General features: G+C 38.5%; 1 protein-coding gene across 5 annotated transcripts in view; it reads left to right on the top strand.

The window, feature by feature from the left end:
• Acaca (acetyl-CoA carboxylase alpha) overlaps positions 1-22,606 on the top strand; it is a 271,723-nt gene that overhangs the window by 206,379 nt on the left and 42,738 nt on the right. For all 5 annotated transcript variants that reach the window (XM_075991299.1, XM_075991300.1, XM_075991302.1 and 2 more), the window contains 3 exons: positions 1,322-1,419; positions 5,181-5,301; positions 5,900-6,010. In XM_075991299.1, the coding sequence (XP_075847414.1) occupies positions 1,322-1,419; positions 5,181-5,301; positions 5,900-6,010 (330 nt within the window). The remainder of the gene's footprint in view (positions 1-1,321; positions 1,420-5,180; positions 5,302-5,899; positions 6,011-22,606) is intronic.

The raw sequence follows: 22,606 nt of genomic DNA, 5'->3' as shown, positions 1-22,606 counted from the left end.
TCATCCTACTTTTTAAATCTTAGCCTTTTAAACTCTTGGATGATGGTTTCACATCTCCTCTTTCCTAAGGCCCTCCCCACCCTCTTCCCTTACCTTCTTTCCTACTCAGTATTAGTCCTTGCTTCCCAAGGTACTTCCATGCCAGGTTTGTCCCCAGTGCTACAAGACAATAAAAGCATTTGACACCATTGTTCTGCTTTATCTTTTAAAATGCTTCTTCTCTTGGTTTTCTATATACCTTCATGGCTCCTTTTTCTCGGTTTCTTTTCCTACCTACTTTTCATATATTTAAGACTATTTCAAAGTATAATAAAAATTTTCCTTATTTTTATTGTGGTGGTACTTACATAAGTATACACATTTATCAAAACTCATCAGATTATAATAACTAAATCCAGGTATGGTTGCTGAAATCTGTGATCTAAGTCCTCTAGATGCTAAGGCCAGCCTGGGAAGCACAGTCAAACAATGCCTCAAAAATGAAAGTTTATAACAAAGTAAATTTTAGTAAATGTAATTTTGGATTACAGTGGATTTTAGTAAATGTAAATTATAGTTCATTAAATTTCACCTATAAAGTATATGGAAGTCAGTAGTGATCACTAGCAAGTTTGGGTTTCTTTTGGGTAATGAAAGAACTCAGAATTAGTCATGATGGTTGTGCCACATCTTAGTGTACAAAAAAATGCTAATTTATAAATACATATAGCATGTTAAACATATATAACATGGTTCTCTGCCTTAACTATAAGTTTGTATGTGTATGCATGCAAATAAACCACTAAGTATTAATACAGTTTTTGAATATAAATAGAATTTATTTATTGAAAAATGCAAAAGTATGAATTTTGTGCTCAGACTGTTTGTACTGCTTAGACTTCTGGTTTCAATGTTAGTCTCTCAGATTTGTGATCCTGTCATTCATTCTTTACCCCTCTCTATTTTGACAATGATATGAATTTGAGTGAAGAGCAGTAATTTACACTTTCTGAATCCCTTGTTGATATATCTAATAGGAGTGTCACTAAAGACCTGGAAATGACCCTTTAACCCTATTGAAGAGTGAAATGAATGGAACATACCTGAAATTATAACTATAGGGTATCTTGTTTCATGGGTAGACAGTCAGTGACTAAAATATAGGAACTTCATTTTCCAAACTGCCTATGCTAGTGTTCTGTTAGACAATAACTCAAATGATTTATCATTTTAAAGCAAGCTTTTTTTTTTATCATTTTGGAACAAGCTTCATTATATTTTTGACTGTTTTGGTTATGTGAAAATGACAGACAATGAGTTAAAAACTGTTTTTGCTTTATAGGGTTACAAGTATTTATATCTGACACCCCAGGATTATAAAAGAGTCAGTGCTCTGAATTCTGTCCACTGTGAACATGTAGAGGATGAAGGCGAATCCAGGTGGGTATTTATATTTCAGATGAATTTGGCCATGAGTCTCAAAGAAAAGAGAATATTTCCTTACTTTTGTGTTCCTACATCTTTGAATAACTCTTGTACAATCTAGACATGTTAAGATTTGTGCCTTAGCTTTACTACTTATTATCTGGAGAGTTCTGCAATTGATGGAGGCTTTTAGGTAATATTTATATTGTTTACTCATTTGAGAAACTATGAAATGTGTAAATCTGAACAAAAAGTAAAACACCAGCCACAAGCCTACCCTGAAGCCACAATTATGAATTTATATTATTCTTACTGTCATTCCTATATTTGTTATCTTTTCTTTCTATGTAATTGGGACTATAGCAGATAAGAATTTCTTTTCAATTTATCCTTTGAACTAAAAATTATTTTAGGGGAATTTCTTATATTTAGATTAGGGTTACATTACAAATAAACCTAATCTTCCTTCCGAAATAAACATGAAGTTTAATAGTTGCATAACATGTCATCATAATAAATATATTATCTTTGAAAATCAGGCCATTTCCAGCTTTTCACTATTGCATCTTTGAGCTGAGTATTCCTTTACATACGCTTTTAGGACTGTTCCTAATTAGGGTCTCAAGCTTTCTTTGTTCATGGTACCCTCACTATGCCAATTTTCTTCCCACTATATCCGTAAGCTAGAATATACACTAATGTTTCTGTGTAAGTAGTTGAATGCAACAGCATCAAGTGTTTGAATATAAATTTCAAGAATGGGAGGGGAGGGGATGTTAAACACAGGGTGCTGTATAACCCTCTGGATTAATTTCTAGATATTCACAGATCAAAAGTTGATATTAAAAGGTCTTTAAAATTTTTCAAATTGCCCTCCCAAGATCTGCATTCTCGGTCATTGAGTATGTGATAGGACTTCTTTCCTCTGTTCTAACTGTGCTCTGTCATCACTATGTTTTAGTTATTGTTAATAAAACAATAATTACTATATTACAATAATGAATATTTTAAGAACAGCAACTTTATCTTGCAATTTTGATTACCAGCGAGGCTTGAACGTTTTGATAACCTCTCTGAAAGTATTTTCTACAGTGTTAACTGCTGCACTATTTATTGACTAATTCTTATATTCTTGGGTCATTCCACACTATTTAACTATTGTTATTAGATGTATTTCTCACTTTTTTTTTCAAGTTGTAATTAGCTGATGTGGTTTTTTAATTTTGTGATACTGGAAAACAAACCCATGGCCTAGCACATGTTTTGATCACCAAAAACTTTCCATAGTGACTTTAATTTGGATTGTATTGGTTTTATATATCATTTATAAGGATCTGACATCTTTCTGTTTAATTTCCCAAAAAGAAGCATGTCATGTTTTTCTATTTATTGAAGTGTATTTTTTTCATGTTTTATAGTTTATTCATGTAGGCTATGCCATAGGTTTTCAGACTTCCTTAGTTCACGGCATATTTGGGGTTTTTTTGTTTGTTGTTTGCTTGGTTTTTTTTTTTCAAGACAGGGTTTTTCTGTATAGCCTTGGCTGTTCTGGAATTTGCTCTGTAGACCATTCTGGCCTCGAGCTCATAGAGATCCACCTGCCTCTGCCTCTAGAGTGCTGGGATTAAAGGTGTGCGCCACCACTACCAGGCTCATGGCACCTTCAGTATCATAAAATATTTTTAGAGCACTTCTAAACTAAACAGAGAACTAATTTTTTAAAATTAAGTAGTTAAATGCAAACAGCATCCTAATATGTTTCTATCCTATGATGTTAATGATCATTTGAATAAAGTAATGCATGTGAATTGGGGAAAATATCTCATTTTTGCTTTTCTGGGTAGGGACTTGGGGAGTGTTGAAATAGGGTTCTGTACCTCAGGCTAGCCTTGAAGCCACTATGCAGCTAAGGATGGTCTTGAATTCCTGTCCCTCATACCTCTACTTTTAACGTCTTAGACTAGTACCTAACTAATTCTTAAATAATTACAATAACTTATTAATAGTGTGTTAACTGTGTTTGCAGACTATGCAGACCTTGAAGTCACCTTGTATATAACCACCCTCACTTCTTGTACTTCCTTGGTTTTGGTGAAAGCTTGCATTTGTTCCACAGAAACTGAAAACCTGGCTTTGTAAAGATAGCGCTGCATTTCTTTTGACAGTATTCTATCTTATGGTGATCTCTGAGCTTTCTAAAGGGTCTAACAGATAGCACATGTCATAGTACTTTTCTAAAAATATACTCCAGTGTCCCTAGGGATTCACTGTGGTGCCTTGGGATGCCTTGGGTATAGTGAGTAGAGTTTTGCCAGCTTCTTCATGTCTCTTTCTAAAGGAAGATTAGCTTTATTTATGACATAACTCTAGAATCTGAAGTCTAGATATATAGGGGAGAAAAAAAAACGGAATATCTTGGTATTGGAAAAGGCTAAAAATAGAAAGTTTAGAGCAATCTGAGAAGCAGAGATCCAGTCACAGACTACAGCTAAGACAAAGAACGGGAATCAATGGAGGGATCGACAGAAAGAAGCAGAAAAATACAAGGATGGGGAGTTTAAGAGCCATTATGGAGTCGTAATTTTATTATTTCAGCTTATGTAAGTTAAAATAAAACATAATTCTTGCCCTGTGCCAAGAATAATAAATCATTCATGCCTATCTCTGCCTCCAGCCTTGTACTTTACGTGTATGTGTGTGCATGTATATTTGTGCATGTGTATATATGGTGCTGTGGATCCTTCCTTTTATTAACTCTGTTCCCCATCTCCCATTTACCATTGTCAGCTATCCCTCCTAACCCCTGCTGGGAAGACAGATGAGTGGCTCCCACTAGACCCACTGTCTGCTTTCTCGGCACCTTGTCAGCATTTCACTTGTGCATACATCACAACAGTCCCTTCAAAGAACCATCGCCAGGACCCCTTGCCAGTATACTTGCTATGTGTAGGGGGACACATCGTTTTGACCTTCCTCTTTATTATAATCTTTGGAAAGGAGAGGGATGAGAATTCCCACTTCCTCTTTATTTGTACTTTTTATTCCTATTTAAAATTGTCAAAGATTATTTAGTGTTTATGGCATATATTGGCTTGCTTTCCTTCCTTCCTTCCTTCCTTCCTTCCTTCCTTCCTTCCTTCCTTCCTTCCTTCCTTCCTTCCTTCCTTCCCTCCCTCCCTCCCTCCCTCCCTCCCTCCCTCCCTCCCTCCCTCCTTCCTTCCTTCCTTTCTTTCTTTCTTTCTTTCTTTCTTTCGTTTTTTGAGACAGGGTTTCTTTGTCCTGAAACTAACTCTTGTAGATCAGGCTGGGCTTGAATTCACAGAGATCTGCTTGCCTCTCTCTGCCTCACGAGTGCTGGGATTAAAGATGTGCCACTGCTGCCCTGCGGCCCTGGTATTTTAAATGTTTCCAAATATGTAAGAAAGGGCTTTTAAAATCTGAGATGTGTCATGCCTTTTTGTTGCTTTAACTGTCATGTCTCCCATATCTTAGATATTATAATCCCCACTTACAGAAAGATTTATCCCCAGAGCCATACCACTGTTTGTACCAATGAACTTTAACATAGCTGCTAAATTCCATGTTTTGTTGTTTCTGACACAGAGTATCACTCTCAAGTAAGTAGTATCCAAGCTAAGATGGAGAGGCTTAGGCAGGAAGAACATACATAGAATTAAAGCACTTGTATTAAATAGTCTTATAATGATTGTTGTTCTGTTTATGAGTTACTATTACTGTATTTAACCTTTGTGATTTGTCATGGTTGTATCCCATAGGTATAAGATAACTGATATTATTGGGAAAGAAGAAGGACTTGGAGCAGAGAACCTTCGGGGTTCTGGAATGATTGCTGGAGAATCCTCATTGGCTTATGATGAGATCATCACCATCAGCCTGGTAAATATTCCTAGAATGATGATTCATTTCAGTGTTAGGGAACTCACATAAACTAGGCAAGAGCTCTCTACTATTAAGCTATATCCCCCATTCTCTACAAGGTATTAAATTTATTGAACAGCTGGGTGTGTGGCTGGGTTTATTTCTACCCTTTCTCACTGCCATTCAGTCCTAAATGGCATTATTTCCTGAAAATTATACATCTACAAATTTATCATAATCATACACAAGAAACAGCAACATGGGATGATATAAGTTACTGGATTTCCCAAACAAACCTAGGCTTATTTCAGCATTTAAATATTGAATTTCTTCTTAGTACTTAACTTACTTGTGCATGTTATGGGGATGACAGGCATCTGTAAAACAGACAAATAAATGGACCATGACTCCTGGAGCATTTAATACTTAAATTATTCAATGAATTTTGTCCCTATTTGACCTGGAATTTGGGTGGGTTTTATATTATTATTAGACTTCATAAAAAAACAATGGTTTTTGATCATGTGAATTTTGTACATTTAATCTGTACTTTTGTTTTTAAAGCATGGGAGAAGACATAAATAAATGACATACACAATTTATTCTTTTCTTAAAGGTTACATGCCGGGCCATTGGTATCGGGGCTTACCTTGTCCGACTGGGACAAAGAACAATCCAGGTTGAGAATTCTCACTTAATTCTGACAGGAGCTGGTGCCCTCAACAAAGTAAGTTGCCAGGGTTTGGAACAAGTATATGAAATTGTTTAATGATTAAAAAGAGTGACTTTTTAATTCAAGGTCCTGACTAGATGGCAGCCTCTAGTGTGGCTCCTCCTGTAGTGTTTACTCATTGACTTGCTTACCCATTCATTCATTCATTCATTCATTTTATTCAGTTAAATATTTTGAGTACCTCTTTGTGTACCAGGCATGATTCCTAGTCTTGAGTGTGTATGTGTGTATATTATATATCCATAATATAATATAATATAAAAATATAAGTATGTATTATATGTGTGTGATATATGATATTTATGGTATATATTATAATATATGTATATTAGAGAAAAAACTATATAACTGTAGTGAGAGCTGTGGGCTGCTTCCCACCGCTCAGCTCCTGGCCACCTTTACACCAGAAATAACAACACACAAATTGTATTCATTCAAACACTGCCTGGCCCATTTGCTCTAGCTTCTTACTGGCTAATTCTTACATCTTGATTTCCCATTTCTATTTATGTGTGTAGCACCCCAAGGTGCGCTTACGGGGAAGATTCTAGTCTACGTCCATCCTGGGTTGGAGCTTCATTGCGTCTGCCCTGGAGAGGAGAGTGGCATGGCATCTGAGCTCACTTCCTCTTCCTCCCAGCATTCTGTTCTGTTTACTCCGCCTACCTAATTTTCTGTCCTATCAGGGCCAAGGCAGTTTCTTTATTTAACCAATGACCTTCCTCCATCACCTCTGTTCTGAAGAGGTCATATTCTAGTCTCTGTCTAGAAAAACTAAGAATTGAGTACTTCTGTTTTGTCCCAGCCTTTGATATGTGAAGAGATATGGTCTCGCATAGGAAGCCATCATGTCCTAAGTGTACTAGCTTTTGTTTGGTTTTTTTTTTTTTTTTTTTTTTTACTCTACAGTATGAATTTAACACTGGCCAAAGTATTGGGGATGTGCAGTTTTAATGTTTTGAGAAATTTATAAATACACCTCTGAAAAAGAACACTTGCATAGTGGAAGTGCTCAGTAAATAATGAGTGGTAAAATGATTGGGGGTGCATAGATGAATTGCTGAGGAAGGAAAAACCAAGACGGGTACCTTCAGAATGTAGTGATCCATCTACGCTTGTAAGGCTCTTCTAAAAGGGGTGAAAGAGTGAAACTAACAAGACAGTGAAGCCTCTTCCCTCAGTATCTCTGTCTCTCACATACACTTTTGGCATCTGGACTTTATTTTCTCTCTAGCAGAAAATATATATATGGAAGTTGTTTGGAATAGTTTGAGATTACTTGGATTACATTGTATAAGTGTATAACCTTCAGCTCTACGTCTTTCTTGTCTGCAGAAGAGGGGTGTTATTTTGCACCTTTATTTTGTGAAGCTAAAGAAAACATACAAGTACTTGACACAAAGTGTAGGTTTTCATAGATCTCCCTTACGTGGCTTGGTGACTGCTTTTGTAGAGTTGTACACATGCCACGGTGTACTGGAAACTGTGTTCATGTCCCTTGGCTTTGCAGTATAGATTAAATACTGATCAGGGGGTTAAGGATGTACAATTTTGCTATTTTGAGAAATCTCTGAAAAAGAACACTTGTATAGTAGAAGTGCTTTTTAATTTTTTTCTTAAGGCTTGGTTTTAATGAAATAATAGGGACTAGGTGGAAATCCTATCCTTCACACTTAAAAAAAATGGTAGATAATTTCATTGTCTAATTAGCTTGAGGGAATATCAGAAATTAGTGGGATTGTTTGATGTGGGAGCTTGTTCTCTGCCTTCCTATGAACTGTGTCCTTTGGATTTGCTTTTCTTTCTAAGGAAAGGCAAAGCAGTACCAGACTGGAAATAAAAGTAAAGAACTGCCACCATTGAAGATTATTGCACTGAGAAAAATTGCTGAGAATCTTAATTTTTTAAGTTGCTCTTTAGATATTATCTAAGAATGAGATTTTGGTGAACATTGAAGAGAGTTTTAGACGCCATGTTCTATGAGGATAGAATTTTAAAATGACACATGCCCCTTTATTTCTGTGATGTTTTCTTATGTGGACAGAGATTGTGTCTCTGAAGTGCACATGGTTACACACACACACACACACACACACACACACACACACACACACACCAGTATGTTACATACACAGTATGTTACATACACAGATTGTTGTAACAGCAATCTGTTTTGAGGGACTCGCATGCATCTTGTTAGTTAATTTCATTTGTGACAAGAAGAAAACACTAGAGGTTTCTTTCTTAAAATCTGTTTTGATCAAATTCAGTATTCTTTTCCCTAGCCTATAGGGCTGCTTGTTAGAGAAAGGACTAGTTACTGAGGGGAGGCTCTGTTGTAGCTTGTTTCCAGAAGAATGTGATCATTTTAGTTGAAGGGAGTGTTCTTTGTAGAGGTTACTTAATCCTGCTCCACCTGCTTTTCTATCTTCATGTCTGCACCTCTTAAGTACAAAGTCTTGCTGCTAGAAAAACAACCAATTTCATGCAAGTTCATTAGGAATGTCCTATTGGCCCCCTTGCTTCTCAGAATGAAAAGGAAAGCTATCAGAGAGCTCCCTGTCTCAGATTGCTTCCTCAGACTCACTCCCAAATACTGTCTTCTAATATCCTTACTCTTTCTAGTCTCTGCTCACTGTTCTCTGTGTACATTTCTTTCTATCTCACTTACTCCAGAGTTGTGCTAGTCACTCTTAGTGTATGTCTTTCATGTGAGTTGATTATCTTTGTTTCTATGTCTTGTTTGTAGAGTCCACTCTTTTTTTTCTGAATGTGCTTCTCTCAGAGTGTTCATGTGTGAGAAAGCCTTTGTGTGCTTGAAGTACTGTGCGGCTTCATTTTAAACCTTGACCATTTGTTCACTGTATTTGTGTACCTGTGTACAGCGTGGAAATGTAGGTGGTACATGCAGGCTTATATACAGTATCAGCCTGTAAACATCTGATACTCACCTTTTGGAGTCTTTATCCTTTATGTTAAACATTAGGGTGAAGAATAAGAAAGGGGTGTACAGAGGTTATAGGGAAAAAAAGATTTTGTGTGTGCAAGTGCTGATCCCGTTGACCCCTTTGAAAATTGAAATAATGATAATGCGAATCTCCTGACTGCATCAAAGTATCAGCACATCAAAAGCCAGGAGGCATGAAATGCAAATGATAAAGTGAAAGCAGATGGATTGTGCATGATCGCCTGATGCCCAATGAATTTTAAAAGGTGCTGGTTTGCAAGGGTGGGGGTGGGGTGGGGTGAGGGGACTGAAATAAACACGTTATCCCTGCAATTTTTTTTGTTCTTGACGCTCACTCCTGACAATATTTTTTCACACTTGAGTGAACACCCACTCCATCTCTCTCTCCCTCTCTCTGTCTCTCTCTCCTTTCCATCCCTCCCCCCATCCCACCTCTTACACGTCTCAGGTCATGTCGCTGCAGCTCCGGTGGAAATAATAAGATATAAACCACGAGGTTGTTATTTGCATAGAAATAGCATGGAGCCCCAGGCAGCAAGAGAGAAGGACACAGGGATCATTTGTCTAAAATTTTAATGAAAACTTTTGCTGAGACAGAGATTTTTTAAAAACTTTCTTTCTCCTGGATTTTTTCCAAACCCTTCCCACCCTCTCAAGCCCCATCACTGATTTAACTTATCATGGGAGATTGGGAGAAGAAGTGTTGACATGCCACATATCTTCCTCATGTAATGCAGCAACGTGCAAACTGTTTGTGCATTTAAAAGATAAGAAGCTTCAGCACATACAATTTCCAACTTATTACATTGCCTGTGTGCATTGGCTTTTATGGCTGCGTTCCATTTCTGTGTATGTGATGATGCTGACCTGTTTCTAGTACACCTTCCTACCTTTCACTTCCAAATAGTCTTAAGAGATTTCTTCTTCCCTCTTTTCCTACTATAGTAACCTGCATAATAAATAAAAGTATTGCTGCTGTATTTCTTCTTTTCCTTCTTCCTTTTTTGTTGAGTTTTCTGTACATTTTATTCTCCAGCACTATTCTCTAATGCTGTATATTTTGTTTCAAAACTATAGGGTATCTTCCACATTTGTATTTTTATTCTTTTCCCCTGGTGATCAGAGTATTTATGTTCCTTCCACACCTGCCTTGTTTTGTTACCTGCAGTTAATTGTAAAGTATTCAGAATATTGCCAAGTCAAGGAGAGAGACGGTTTCTGGATTTGGCTGTTGTGATATAGAATTGACACTTAAACCAAAGGCAGTGAGCTGGTGATTGGGGGTAACCCAAATGATGTTTAGAACTCAAAAATCAAGAGCTTCTTTCCAATTTCTTGTTGTTTGGGGATTTGACTAGTGGTATCCTGGCCCAGACAAAACTGAAACAAGTGGAAGATTGGATGAGTTAGAACTTAAGTTTCATCAAAAAGGGCTCAGGTCTCTGCTTAGTGTCCACAAGAGTGTTGAGAGTGATGGCATAAGTAGAAGTTCATAGGATTTGCTTCTTTGTGTCTCTCAAGGTTACAGTAGGCAGAACTTCAGAAACTCTAAGCTGCAGGTAGCTAGGATGATGGGGCCAACCTGAAGGGTCTGACTGACTACCCGGTCTAAAGGGACTCATGCTGGTATGACAGAAGCAGCAGATGTATACTTGAAGTTTCAAGTTGGCAGCATAGACCCTTGGGGAGCTGAGATGATTGCAGTTATAAACTCCTAAGCTAGGGTGCCTTTTGGACATTTGTGGTAACATAAATATTTCCCTTCCTTGAGCACCTCTCAGTTTCTATTTCTCATGTTTAACATAATACCCCGTAGCAGCCAGGCTAGAGGAACCTCTGTTGTAAGGGAGCACTGATATAGGCCAGAGCCTGCTATCTCTCAGCCCCAGACTTGATGAAATCCCATCATTGGACAGCAATCAGAATTTGTGGTTTATGGGTGTGCTCTGGACAGCAGTTGCCTGTGGAGCTAAGGACTCTACTAATGGCTGTGATGTGTGGGGGATAGATAACTCTGAAGGTTATATGTGACTTCCTTGTGGCATACATTTTTTTAAAGCTTCTCTTTCTCTTTTAGGAAGAAAAGAAATCCCATAATCTCTTTCCCTTTGGTAAAGTTAGACCCCTTTTTCCACTGAATCTATCAAGAAAAAAAGTACACATGATTGAGAGCTCTAAGTCCTCTAAGGGCTAAGTTTGCTAATCTTGCTATTCTTTAAGATTCATTTTTATTTTTTAATTATGTGTATGTGTGGTGAGAGTGTACACATAATTGTAGGTGCTTGTTCCGACCAGAGGCATTGGGTTCCCTTATAGCTGGAGTCAAAGGGAGGTATAAGCTGCCTGATGTGGACACTGGGAATTGAACTGAGGCTCTCTGGAAGAACAGTATGTGCTCTCATCCACTGAGCCATCTCTTTAACCCTAATCTTGCTTTTGAGATTTGGTCCAAAAAAATTGCACTATGCAGCATGAAATGTGTGTTGTGACATCTGACTCTCGAACACAGGGACTTATACAGTACAATTCATGCTCACCCATGATGCTGTCATATACAGTGTGAGAGAGTTAGGGAAGGAGATAATTCTCAGCTATCACTGTGGAAGAGTTGGGATTGTCTCTTTGACAGAAAGAGGTTACATAGTCTAGGAACATAAGACTCAAGCCAAGCTCCTCAGGTTTAATTTTTGTTTCTACCACATACAGATTATCACCTTGAGCAATTTCCCCACCCCCTAACGTGTATTTAAGTTTTACTAATTTTTAAATGGGAGCCCATTATAATACTTATGTACCACAGCTTTTGTGGGGATTAGATGAACTAATATAGGAAACTACTGGTGCTGTTGTAGTTTCTCTAAAGTTCATTCCAGGTCTGTACTGACCACAGTTTATTATCCAGACCCTGGAAAAGAAATATAAACACAGTATTCTTTAAACTTTCTGGCTCTCTTAAGGCAAAGATTCTGAGAGAAATTAGATGTCTTTTTTTTACTGTAGTAGTACATTCACATATTGGTGTTCCCAGTAGATGTTATCTAAAGACCATTAACACACTTTGGAACACCATTACTAGGAGAGGCACCATGTTTGGTTATGATATGGTAGTATATGTGTCAGTCATCTGTTTCCAAAGGTCCGCAAGGATTTGTTGATACAATAGCCCTAATCACTCAAAGCATTATTCCATCAATTAGCATTTTTAAAGTCCCTCACTATCTATTTTTGCAATAGAAAGTCCCTGTGTTTCTATAGCTCCAAATGGAATCTCTCTCCTTTGTGAAGAGGCTGTTTAGCATATTGTCTAAGTAAGCTTTGCACTGACAGTTTGAATGAGTTCTTAGAGAATATTGTAGTGGCCGGATCTTCTTAATTGTCAAGTTCATCTTCTATACATTGACAAAATGTTGGTAAATCTGGTCCCAGCTGTTTTGGTTTTCCTTTGATGCTCCTCAGATTTGTGGAAAACCATACTAAGTATTCCTGACTCTGTTACCAAGTCTTAGTGACCTATAACCAGCCTCGTCCTGAGTACTGGCTTGGAGATACTACACAGTGGGATTGCCATTCAGATTTCTGTGTATGTGTATGAATATGAGTTTTTTAAAGTTTTGTTTATTATGTATAGAGTGTTCTGTCTGCATGTATGCTTGCAGGCCAGAAGAGGGCACCAGATCTCATCATAGATGGCTGTAAACCATCATGTGGTTGCCAGGAATTGAACTCAGGACCTCTGTAAGAGCAGTCAATGTTTTTAACCTCTGAGCCATCTCTCCATCCCGTCATTCAGATTTCTATTACAAAAATTACCTCTGACTATCTAAGAGTGCCCCATGTGACTATAATGGCCCCAATACTAACGACTTGGGAAAACAAGTTCAAGTACAGAGCTTCTAGATAGAGAGAAAAGCCTGCGTCTCTGCTCTGGGACCCTGAATACAGATGTAGGAATGCTCACATTGACAAAAATAGCAGAAATGTGCTAAAAGTTTTTGGAATTCTAGAATGTTCTCATTTGATTTTTGTTTCTGTGGGAAACGCCATGGCCAAAGCTACTTAGGGAGAAGAGGGTTTATTTGACTTACACATTCTGATCACAGTTTATCTTTGAAGAAAGTCAGGTAGGAACTCAAGCAGAAGCAGTGGCAGAACACTGGACGGAAAACTGCTAACTGGCTTGTTCCCTATAGGTTGTTCAGTCTGCTCTCTTGTACAGTGTAGTCCAATGTACAACTACCTGTCCAGTGGTGGCACTGCCACAGTTTGCTGGGTCCTCACACATCAATCATTAATCAACAAAATTTCCCCCCTATACATCCCCACATGCCAATTTGATGGAGGCAGTTCTTCTTCAACTGAGATTTCCTCTTCCCAGGAGAATCTAGTTTCTGTCAAGTTGTCAAAAACTAACCAACACACCTTTAACCAAACCTTTAACCTTTAACCAAAAAAAAAAAAAAAGGCTTTTGGGCAGTCCCCGTTGTACAAGCAACTTTGGACTTTAATCCTTTGTGTAAAATGGGAAGCATAAACTGGCAGTGATGGCGCACACCTCTAATTCTAGTACTCGGGAGACAGAAGCAGGCGGATCTTTGAGTATGAGAGCAGCCTGGTCTACAAAGTGAGTTCCAGGACAGCCAGGGCTACACAGAGAAACCCTATTGTGAAAACAAACAAGCAACAACAATAAAAATGGGAATCATACAATATATTGTTTACCTTAAAATGGAAGTCCAGAAAAGCTCTTAAATTCCTTTTAATTGATAATATTCTAATGCTATGAAGATGTGTATTGGTCTGGAAGTATGGAACTATGTTAGACTAGAACAGAAAGAATGGGTTATAAGAGTGGAATTTTTTTTAAATTACATATTATGGTATATAATAGTAAAATTACATAATTAAAATTTATCTTGAAGGGCATAGTGGTTCGTGTCTTTAATCCCAGCAGAGGCAGCTGGATCTTTTTGAATTTGAGGTCATCTTGGTAAGTAGCGAATTCCAGGACAGCCAGAGCTGTGTGGTGAGACCCTGGAGAGAAAGAAAACACTCAAAAGTTAATTGTGTCACAGAGACTCAGGGATCTCCTGCAGTGTCATGCAGAAGTTTTGGGGCCCAGTTTCCTTCTGTTTTGTTATCAGCTGCATTGTCAAAAATCATACTTTGGGCTAGGGGATAGTCCTTTAGGAATAATAGCTAAAATTCTTTGAGTACAGTGTTTAGTAGAATTAGTAAAAATGTCATAGTTTGAAGGCACAGAAAGTCTTGAGAGTACACAAACAAAAACTAACCTGCCAGAATTTATGCCCTCACTTCAGTATGCAGTCTCTAAATCACCTTATATATGTGGACCTCTGATATATCTCTACCCCATCCCCAGAATAACCATTTTACCTTCCAAGATTCTGGGGTGTCTTTTGAGTATGAAATGAAGAAGAGTCTCTACTTCATACATTCTGTGGTTCAAAAGGGTCTCTTCATTTCCTGCTGCTAGTAAAGCATTTCCCCTAAACTCAAGCTAAGTGCCCACTTATGTTTGTGAACGTGGTCCTCTTAGGCAGAACCTGTCCTCAGCTTCTTATTTCTCTAATCATCCTTTCATTACACCATTGTTTGGTATGTTTTCTTCACTTTTCTCTTTCTATACATGTTCATAGCTCTATTTCAGATTATTCTTCACTTGAAGCTTACTACCCTGTTAGCCCTCTCCTCTCTCTTCAACCTTTCTTCTTTCCCAACCCCAGCCTGGAAATCAAGTAAATTAGCTTCTCACCCTCGCCTCTCAGTTAAAAATCCTGTATTCCTCCAATAGTGTCTCCTCTTGGATTTGCAGTCCTCAGCCATCTCCAATAACCATCAGGCTGTCAGCTTTGCAGCTCCCTGCTACCTCCCACCTCCCCCATCACTCACCAGAGAAAAAAGAGAGCTGGAGCCAGAGCTTGAAATATATCATGCAATAGTGTATCATGAATTTGTTGTGAATCACAGCAGTGAAGCAGGTTTATTTATTTCTGAGACCTTAAATCAATACAAAGTAGGTCTCTTAGTTCTGAAGCTGGGATGGAGTGTGAAAAAATGAGCCCATTGTACTCTTAAAACTTTGGGGAAAGGAGATGACAGCTATATAATTCCATTTACCAGGCACTAGGGGCTTTAATGTGAAGGTGACAGGGAGCTCTTTGTGCATTTAGAGCACCGTATCTTCTAAATAAAAGATCTGTACACCTGATAGTGGAACACAGCTCCAAGTTTAATAATCTCCAAGCATTAGACCAAGCCAATATGTTCCCAAGTCAGAGGGGCCCCCCAATGCCCATAAATTAAAAGTGCAAGAACTGCACATGTTGGTAGATTAGAAATGCAGGGACTCCAGTCTTTTCTGAGGAAGATAGACCTGAGCCCTTGCTGTGCACAGACTGCTGTGTGAATATGATAAAGACTTGGGACTCGAGACTGTTTAGAAATCTGACTCCTGGCTGTTCATCATTCTAGGAGATGTTCCCTGTGCATGGATTCAAATCTGTATCCTCTCTCCTTCAGAGTGGCCATCACCACACAGTCTAATCAGCTAATGTACACAGGCAGGAGAGTTGAATCATGAGAGAAGCTTAAAGAGCTTTTTAGATTGAACTCCAGATTGCCATGCCTGGGCTTCTTGTTCTTGTGCTTGAGTCTTGACCAATTCCTAATTTTAATGATGTCTTGGTGCCTAGGATTTAAATTCTTTAAAATAGCATGCATATCTGAAAAAGTGAAAGACCAGTGTTATCAAGGGGGAAGAATTCACCCCAGTTTAGTCAATAACGTAAGATGCAAATATGATAGGCCATCTTAACAGGTAATCAACTTTTGGATACCTTCATTTTCTACCTGACTCATTGATAAGATATCTTTTCTCAATAAAGCAAGTTTACACAACTTAGAGCAGCCCTGATAATTATGACTAGAGTTACTGATTTAATACTAGCCCATGTAGAGATGTTTTTGAAGAAGTCTAGAGGGATGGCTCAGCAGGTAAGGGCACTTGATGCCAAGTCTAAGGAACTGATTTCCATCCCAATCCCACATGATGAAAGGAGAGCACTGACTTCAACAGATTGTCTTTTCACACGCACGCACACACAAACAATAAATGTTAAAGGACAAGGTAGGAACCAGTAACAGCTCACAAACATCACCAAGCACCTGCACCAAGGAAAGCAAAAAGGAACAAATCACTTGTTTCCCTTTATAGCATAAGACTTCTGTTTCTAGTAGCGCAACTTGCTCAAATATGTCAGTGTTGAGTTTCTATGTGGTCCTTGGAATTCATTGCATTTCTGTTTTCTGTAAGGTTGCTCTTATGCTGTAGAGATATCATGATTCCTGATTTCGTGGTATTTAAAATAAACTTCTCATTTACAGGAATATCTGTGGAAAAGATATTTGATAAGAGACATAATCCAGAATACACAAAGAATTCTCAGAACTCAATAAGAAAACAACCCAATAGTTAAATACATGGGCAAAGACATTTGAGTAGACTCTCTGTGAGGATGGAAAATAAGTACATGAAATTATGTTTGTCACCACACATTAGGGAAATTAAAACCAAGTTTCACAGCATTACGTTTTTTTTTTTCCATAAATGATAGCAGCTTTTTGTTGTTTGTTTATGGTGATGGGAACCAAACCCTAAGCTTGAAAGATGCTCAATAAGTGCTCTACCACGGAACTACATCCCACCAAAAAGCATTTTTTTTTAAATGTTTAACTGACAAATTCCAAATACTGATGAGGATTAGGATAGCTAGAACTCTGTACACTATTGAAAGAAATGCAAAATAGTATTGCTACTTTGAAATTGTGTTTTTTGGTTTTTGTTTCTTTTATTAACTTAGCTATACACTTACCATCCAATCCAAAAGTTAACTGTCTCCAAACGTTTGTAACAGCTTTCTTTATAATCTCTTCTCAAACTGACAGCAACCTAGATGCCTACCAAACTGACAAATAAATGACTGAGTTGTGGTGCCCAGCTGTGCAAAGGAGCTGCCTACATTTGGACTGTATGAATGAATGTGATGCATTCATTATGATACCCATAAGAACCTAGGTTCCGAATGCTGCACACTCGCAATCTGTTTAAGTGCCATCTTACAAAAGGCAAAGCAAACAGAGCAGAAATGAAGTCAGTAGTTGTTAGGAGTAGGCAGAGGGCACTAGGGAGTATGATGATAGACATGATCTTATGTCATTGTGGTACTGGTTTTGACTAAATATTTATGTTTGCCAATTGTTGTGTGAATTCTAATTGGTCTTAATAATAAAATCCCAAGTCAATTATAGGGATAAATGTTGAAAGATCATAGAAGCCACTAGTTCTTACCTCTACCAGTGCTCAGACCAAATGGGCAATCCTGTCTCTAGAAATCCTCAGATTAAATTCTGTCTCTACGAAACCTCAGACTGAATGCTGAGCTTGTGTCTCTTCTGCCTTATATTCCTCTCTGCCCAGCCATATCACTTTGTGTCTCCACCTCCCTAGTGTTGAGATTAAAGGTGTGCGCCACCACTGCCTGGTCTCTATGGCTAGCTAGTGTGACTAGCTCCACATTCTGATCTTCAGGCAAGCTTTATTTGTTAAAAACACAAACAAAATATCACCACAGTCATTGTCATAGAATTTTACACCATAAATGGACACGTTTGTTACATGTGAATTAAACCTCAATAATTCCCCACCCCCTTGGTTTTCTTTTGAGACAGGGCCTTGTGTAGTTGAAACTGGCCACCAACTCCTGATTTTCCTACCTCCAGTTCCCAAAGGCTGGGATCACAGGCATGAGTCACCTCACCCGGCTCTAAACCAGACTTATTTAAAATGCTAAGTATTTCCATATTTAGAATTGATTTATTGTCAGTACTTTCAGGTCTCTAGCTAAATGAGTACTTAGTTGATGGATCCCTGGGATGAGTGATTTCTTTTGGCAGTCAGCTCTCTATCCGGAAGCCTATGCATTTTCTCTCACATTTGACAGGCCAACTGTCTATGGATCTTCTCTATCCCTTTTCATTATAATTCAGTCTCTGTCTCTTACCCACTCCACCATCAAATCCTCATTGTCTTGCTGGTGAGTTTGTGCTTGTGTTCTCAATAAGCAGAGGTCTTGCAGTACTTTTTCTGGTCTGTATCTCAATGTCCTTGTAGCTGAATACTTTACTGTTAGAGAATGATGGCGTACACCTACCTTAAGAAAGCCAGGACAAGATGCTCAGTTTGAGGCCAGCATGGGATACATAGCAAGACATTTGTTTTAAAGTACATTTGAAACAAAATCAGATTATTTTCTTGCCACTGGTAACAAGTCTCTTTGCCCAAGTTCGCTCTTCAGCAAACTCAATCACAACAGAATTTGTTTCTTATTGAAAGAGTTTTGAGGCTTGCAAGGGGATTATCTTGACTCAAACTATGGTTCAAATCAGCCCCACTACCCAACAATGTGTATCTTTGGGCTTCCTCTCTACCCCCAAGCCTAACCCACCAGCTGCCAGCTGGCTCTCCAGTTTGCCAGCGCTAGCAGTGACAACAAAGGTATAGAAAGAAGTATAACCCTTTAGCTGTGTATTTTGTAACATCCAAATATTTTTGGTAGCAGAGGTATTGTCCCTTGCTACCAGGAAATTTAATTCTATTCATCCACGGATATATTTCTGGAGAAACATTTACACAATAATATGTGCAGCACCACTTAGAATTGTTAATTGGAGATTGAATTACTTGTCAGCTTTTAAAAATGTAGTTCTCTCAGGTCAAGGAGGATGCTAGCAGCACTGAATAGATGTACTGTTACCATTTTTCCCCTTTCCCCTTTCTCTCCTTTGCCCCTTCTATTTCATCCTCTCTCTCTTTTGTCCCTGTTAACCACTTTTTCCCTATTCCTATCTGCTTTTGCTCATATCTTTCTGCCCTCCCAATCCTTTATCAATAGCATCCCAGGGTGAATTTAATACCTAGAATCATGCATGACATCCAGTGATGATGATTGCTCAGTAAATTTACCTTCTGGAGAATGGAAATACTATGAGAAGATTGCATCAAGGACTCCACTTGTGTAGCCTGATCCTCAGGTTGGGAGGAATTTTGTGCTCCCTGTTAAAATAGTAAATGCCCTGACTCTCCAAAGATTATTAAAAAGGGAAGAAACATGCAAATTTCCTCTTTTATTATTAATTGATATGCACCATCATTATTTTCCATATTATCACATGATTGCAGATGTTTGCATATAACTCTAAAGGTCCCTAAAATAATATGATAAAAGCAATATTTTAAAAATCGAGACAAGTTGCATCAGTGAAACTTGAAAATCTCAATACCTCTACTGACACATATCCTGACAAGTAAATACTAATACACATTCAGTATTACATTAGTGATTTCATTTGCACAGACCCTCACAGTGCTCTGCCACTTCAGTCAAACGTCTGGAGCACTGGGGAAAGGAAGAATGTGTTTATCTTGATCTCCAAAAAGGGATTTAAGGGTGAGAGCAGGCGGTATATTAGACTGTTTTCATTGCCTGTCAGCTGTGGTAAACCTGAGCTGTCTGCAGTGTCTCTGGATAAGCAGCAGCAGCAGCAACAGCGGCCTTTGAATGTATGACTGCATTCATTTATAGCTCTTAGGCATCTCAGCATTTCTACAGGCTCTATAGCACCGTTGGTGAAACCTTTAACAATTGCATCTCTACTAATCACTGGCTTTCATGAGATACTTTAATTCTTAGGTCTGCCAGCTACAATAAGTGGAGCATTCAATGAAGCTTAAGTATATAGCAAGACTGCATAAAGATCCTCTTTGGTCTCAGATTTAACCTTTTGGTTCTGTGGCCTGGGCACTCCTAAGCAAAGGACCCTGGAATGGTGCTTTTCTTATTCCATAGAGCTGCTTTGGCCACTTAGAGCTAGAGGACAAAGGTGGTCTCAGGAATGCCCTTTTGAATGTCTCTTGTGTTTAATGGTGGTAGATGCTTGTTAGACAAATAAATTAGAAGATTGTCTCATGTAGTAGAAAATGTAAGGGGAGTGATTCAAGAACCACAAACATTGCAAGGAATTTGACTAATACAGATATGTCTCTGTCAAAGTTTAAGTAAGAGACACATGAAGCTACCTGCTTGATGAAAATACGATGACAGAGCACTGTTGACCCACAGCTTTTTCTCAAGGGTTGTAGGCCTACATATTGAGAAAAACAGTGATTTCTTGTGGGTGCTTTTTATTTTTTAGTTGCCAGTAGGACTTTTGTGTCGATCCCTGCATAATCATTTCAGAGTTAGGCAGAATAGAATCTGTCCTAGCCCAGATTTTGCTTCCTTGGTTGGAGCTTTCATTGTAAGTATTCTGAAATCATTAAAACCACTTGAGTCAGCAATGACCCCTACAAATCAGTAGCTATTATGAGAGCTCTCATCTCACTGGTGCATACTCCAAACCTACAGGCAGCTGAAGATAACCAGGGGTATGCTTTTCTCTTGATTGTTGAGTAACTGTGATTGTTGCTGTTTGTTTGTAGTTAAGGAAGGGCTTCATTTCTGTGTTTCCATATCTACCCCACCCCCATTTCCCAAAGCTAACACTGATCAGAAAGGGTTCTTTGGATGCTCGGTTAGTCTGTCCTATTATTTCTCTTTTATTAATAAATTAAATGAATTTTCTCAGATAGTAAGCATTTGTTAGTACAGTTGTTGTGAGCTCTAGGATTTCTTTGGAACCCAGAGGAAAAGAAATGTAGAAATGCTGCTTTTCTGAACATTTCTAAAGCATCAGAGCTTGAGTGAGAAGATGTACTAAGTTACTGAGTCTTGCTCCTACTTTGAAAATGTAGAATTAGGGTTCAAAGAATTGTGTGCTGGGTTAAAAAAACAATTAGTATAGAATTAAAAATTAACAATTAGTATAGTAAGTGGCTGGGAGTTGCCTGGTTCTGGATGTCCTCTTCAACTCATTGAAAAGAGGGTAAAGACATTTAAGATGATGCACTTAACGCAGCTGTTCTTGGTTGGCTTAGGTTCCTTTGTCTGAGCTTGATCCTTCATTAGCTCATTGCTAGTTTCGTAACTGCCCAGTGTTCTTATAATTAGACATCATTAAGTATTAGAAGTTGGACTAAAAATAATATTTCTAAACAGAAAATACCTCTTTCCTATGCAACAGGGAATATCTGGCTCCTGACATAAATTGTGAATATCAGATATTCAGGGTCAGCACAGTGTCTCCTTTTTATTTCATTTCCCCTTTCCAATTTTATTTTAATAATTAAAAATACTGCTGATCACACTGAATGACTTCTAGCAGAGAAGCAGTCTGTCCCAGAAGGACCAGTTGTGGGCCATCGGGTTTATGACAGCCATAAAATCAGAGTCAGATCAGAGCGTGGCCTCCCTGAATGACAGGCCTTCTGCCTCCACCAGAGTCCCCTATCAACTGACTGCTTTAGAAATTTGTAGTGGTCTGGTTTTTTGTTCTGTTTTGTTTCCTGGTGAATGTGCAAGAATATGTGTGCACGCACGCTTAAAGATATAAATGAAACAGGTATGTAATGCCCTCTGCCTGTTAGAAAGACTAAAGCCATAAAAATAACAAACGGCATGTATTTGCTAGAATGTCAAAGTTATGAGTTTATTTTGTAATGATGTGCTCTTGCCTTCATGAGGTAAACTGGCCGTGGCGGAGGTGTTATTAGTAATATGGACTCAGTGGAGCAGAAAGCCAAGTGACCGAGAGATCAGTGTATCAGTCAGAGAGAGGGCAAATGGAAAGAGACAGCAGGAGAATGAGAAAAGAGCTGCAGTGCCTGGGCTAAGATTAAAGACAGACTGAGAGGAGGATGGCAGCCCACTGGTCAGATATGGTCTCCCCTGTTCACCGGCTCCTTCAAAGGAGCTGCCAGCATGTTACTTGGCTTAGGGCTGCCTGGAAAGGCTTGTTCCCTGTGCTTTCTTATCAAGGAAAGCAGTAATCGGAGAGCAATTTTGCTCTCCATATTCTTTTCAGAAAACTCGCTATGCCTTTCCTAGCTGAAGTTAAATGGTACTAAAGCCAGCAGGATCACAGTGAGGTTATTATTTTGGTCACCAACTTGCTCAGTCTTTGGAAGGTCTTGATGTAGGGGGCTGACCCAACATGCAGAGGAACCCTTCCAAGCCGCTAATAAGAAAGGGCCAATTGAAAATATATAGGCAGAGTTTATTGGCCCTTAATTTGTTTAGGTTCTCCCAAGAGGCTAAAATGAATAAAAGTTAGTAAGAAAAAAATTTTATGTTGTTTCTTAAAAGAGAAGAGAGTGAACGGAAAAGAACATACAGTGAGCACTCCACAACTGTTTAGCGCTCTCCAGGGCTACCCTAGATGACTGGCAATTACTACACACTCAGCAGTTTGCAATAGTCAGTGATCAGGCCGCCTGACTTCCATCTGCTGGGTCAGAAAACCTCCCTCCCTGGAAGAAATTATTAACCAATCTTCAGGAAGAAATGAAACCCTACAATTTCCAAGTCCAAGAATATTTTTTCTTTTTTCTTCTTTAAAGGAAACTTTGTAGTTTCCGTTTGCAAGTGCCCCCAACCTGACAAGGGTAA

This window comes from Microtus pennsylvanicus, chromosome 11 (assembly GCF_037038515.1).
Source record: "Microtus pennsylvanicus isolate mMicPen1 chromosome 11, mMicPen1.hap1, whole genome shotgun sequence".
NCBI lineage: Eukaryota > Metazoa > Chordata > Mammalia > Rodentia > Cricetidae > Microtus > Microtus pennsylvanicus.
Note: the sequence above shows the minus strand (reverse complement) of the source record. Positions and strands in the feature narration are given on the sequence as shown.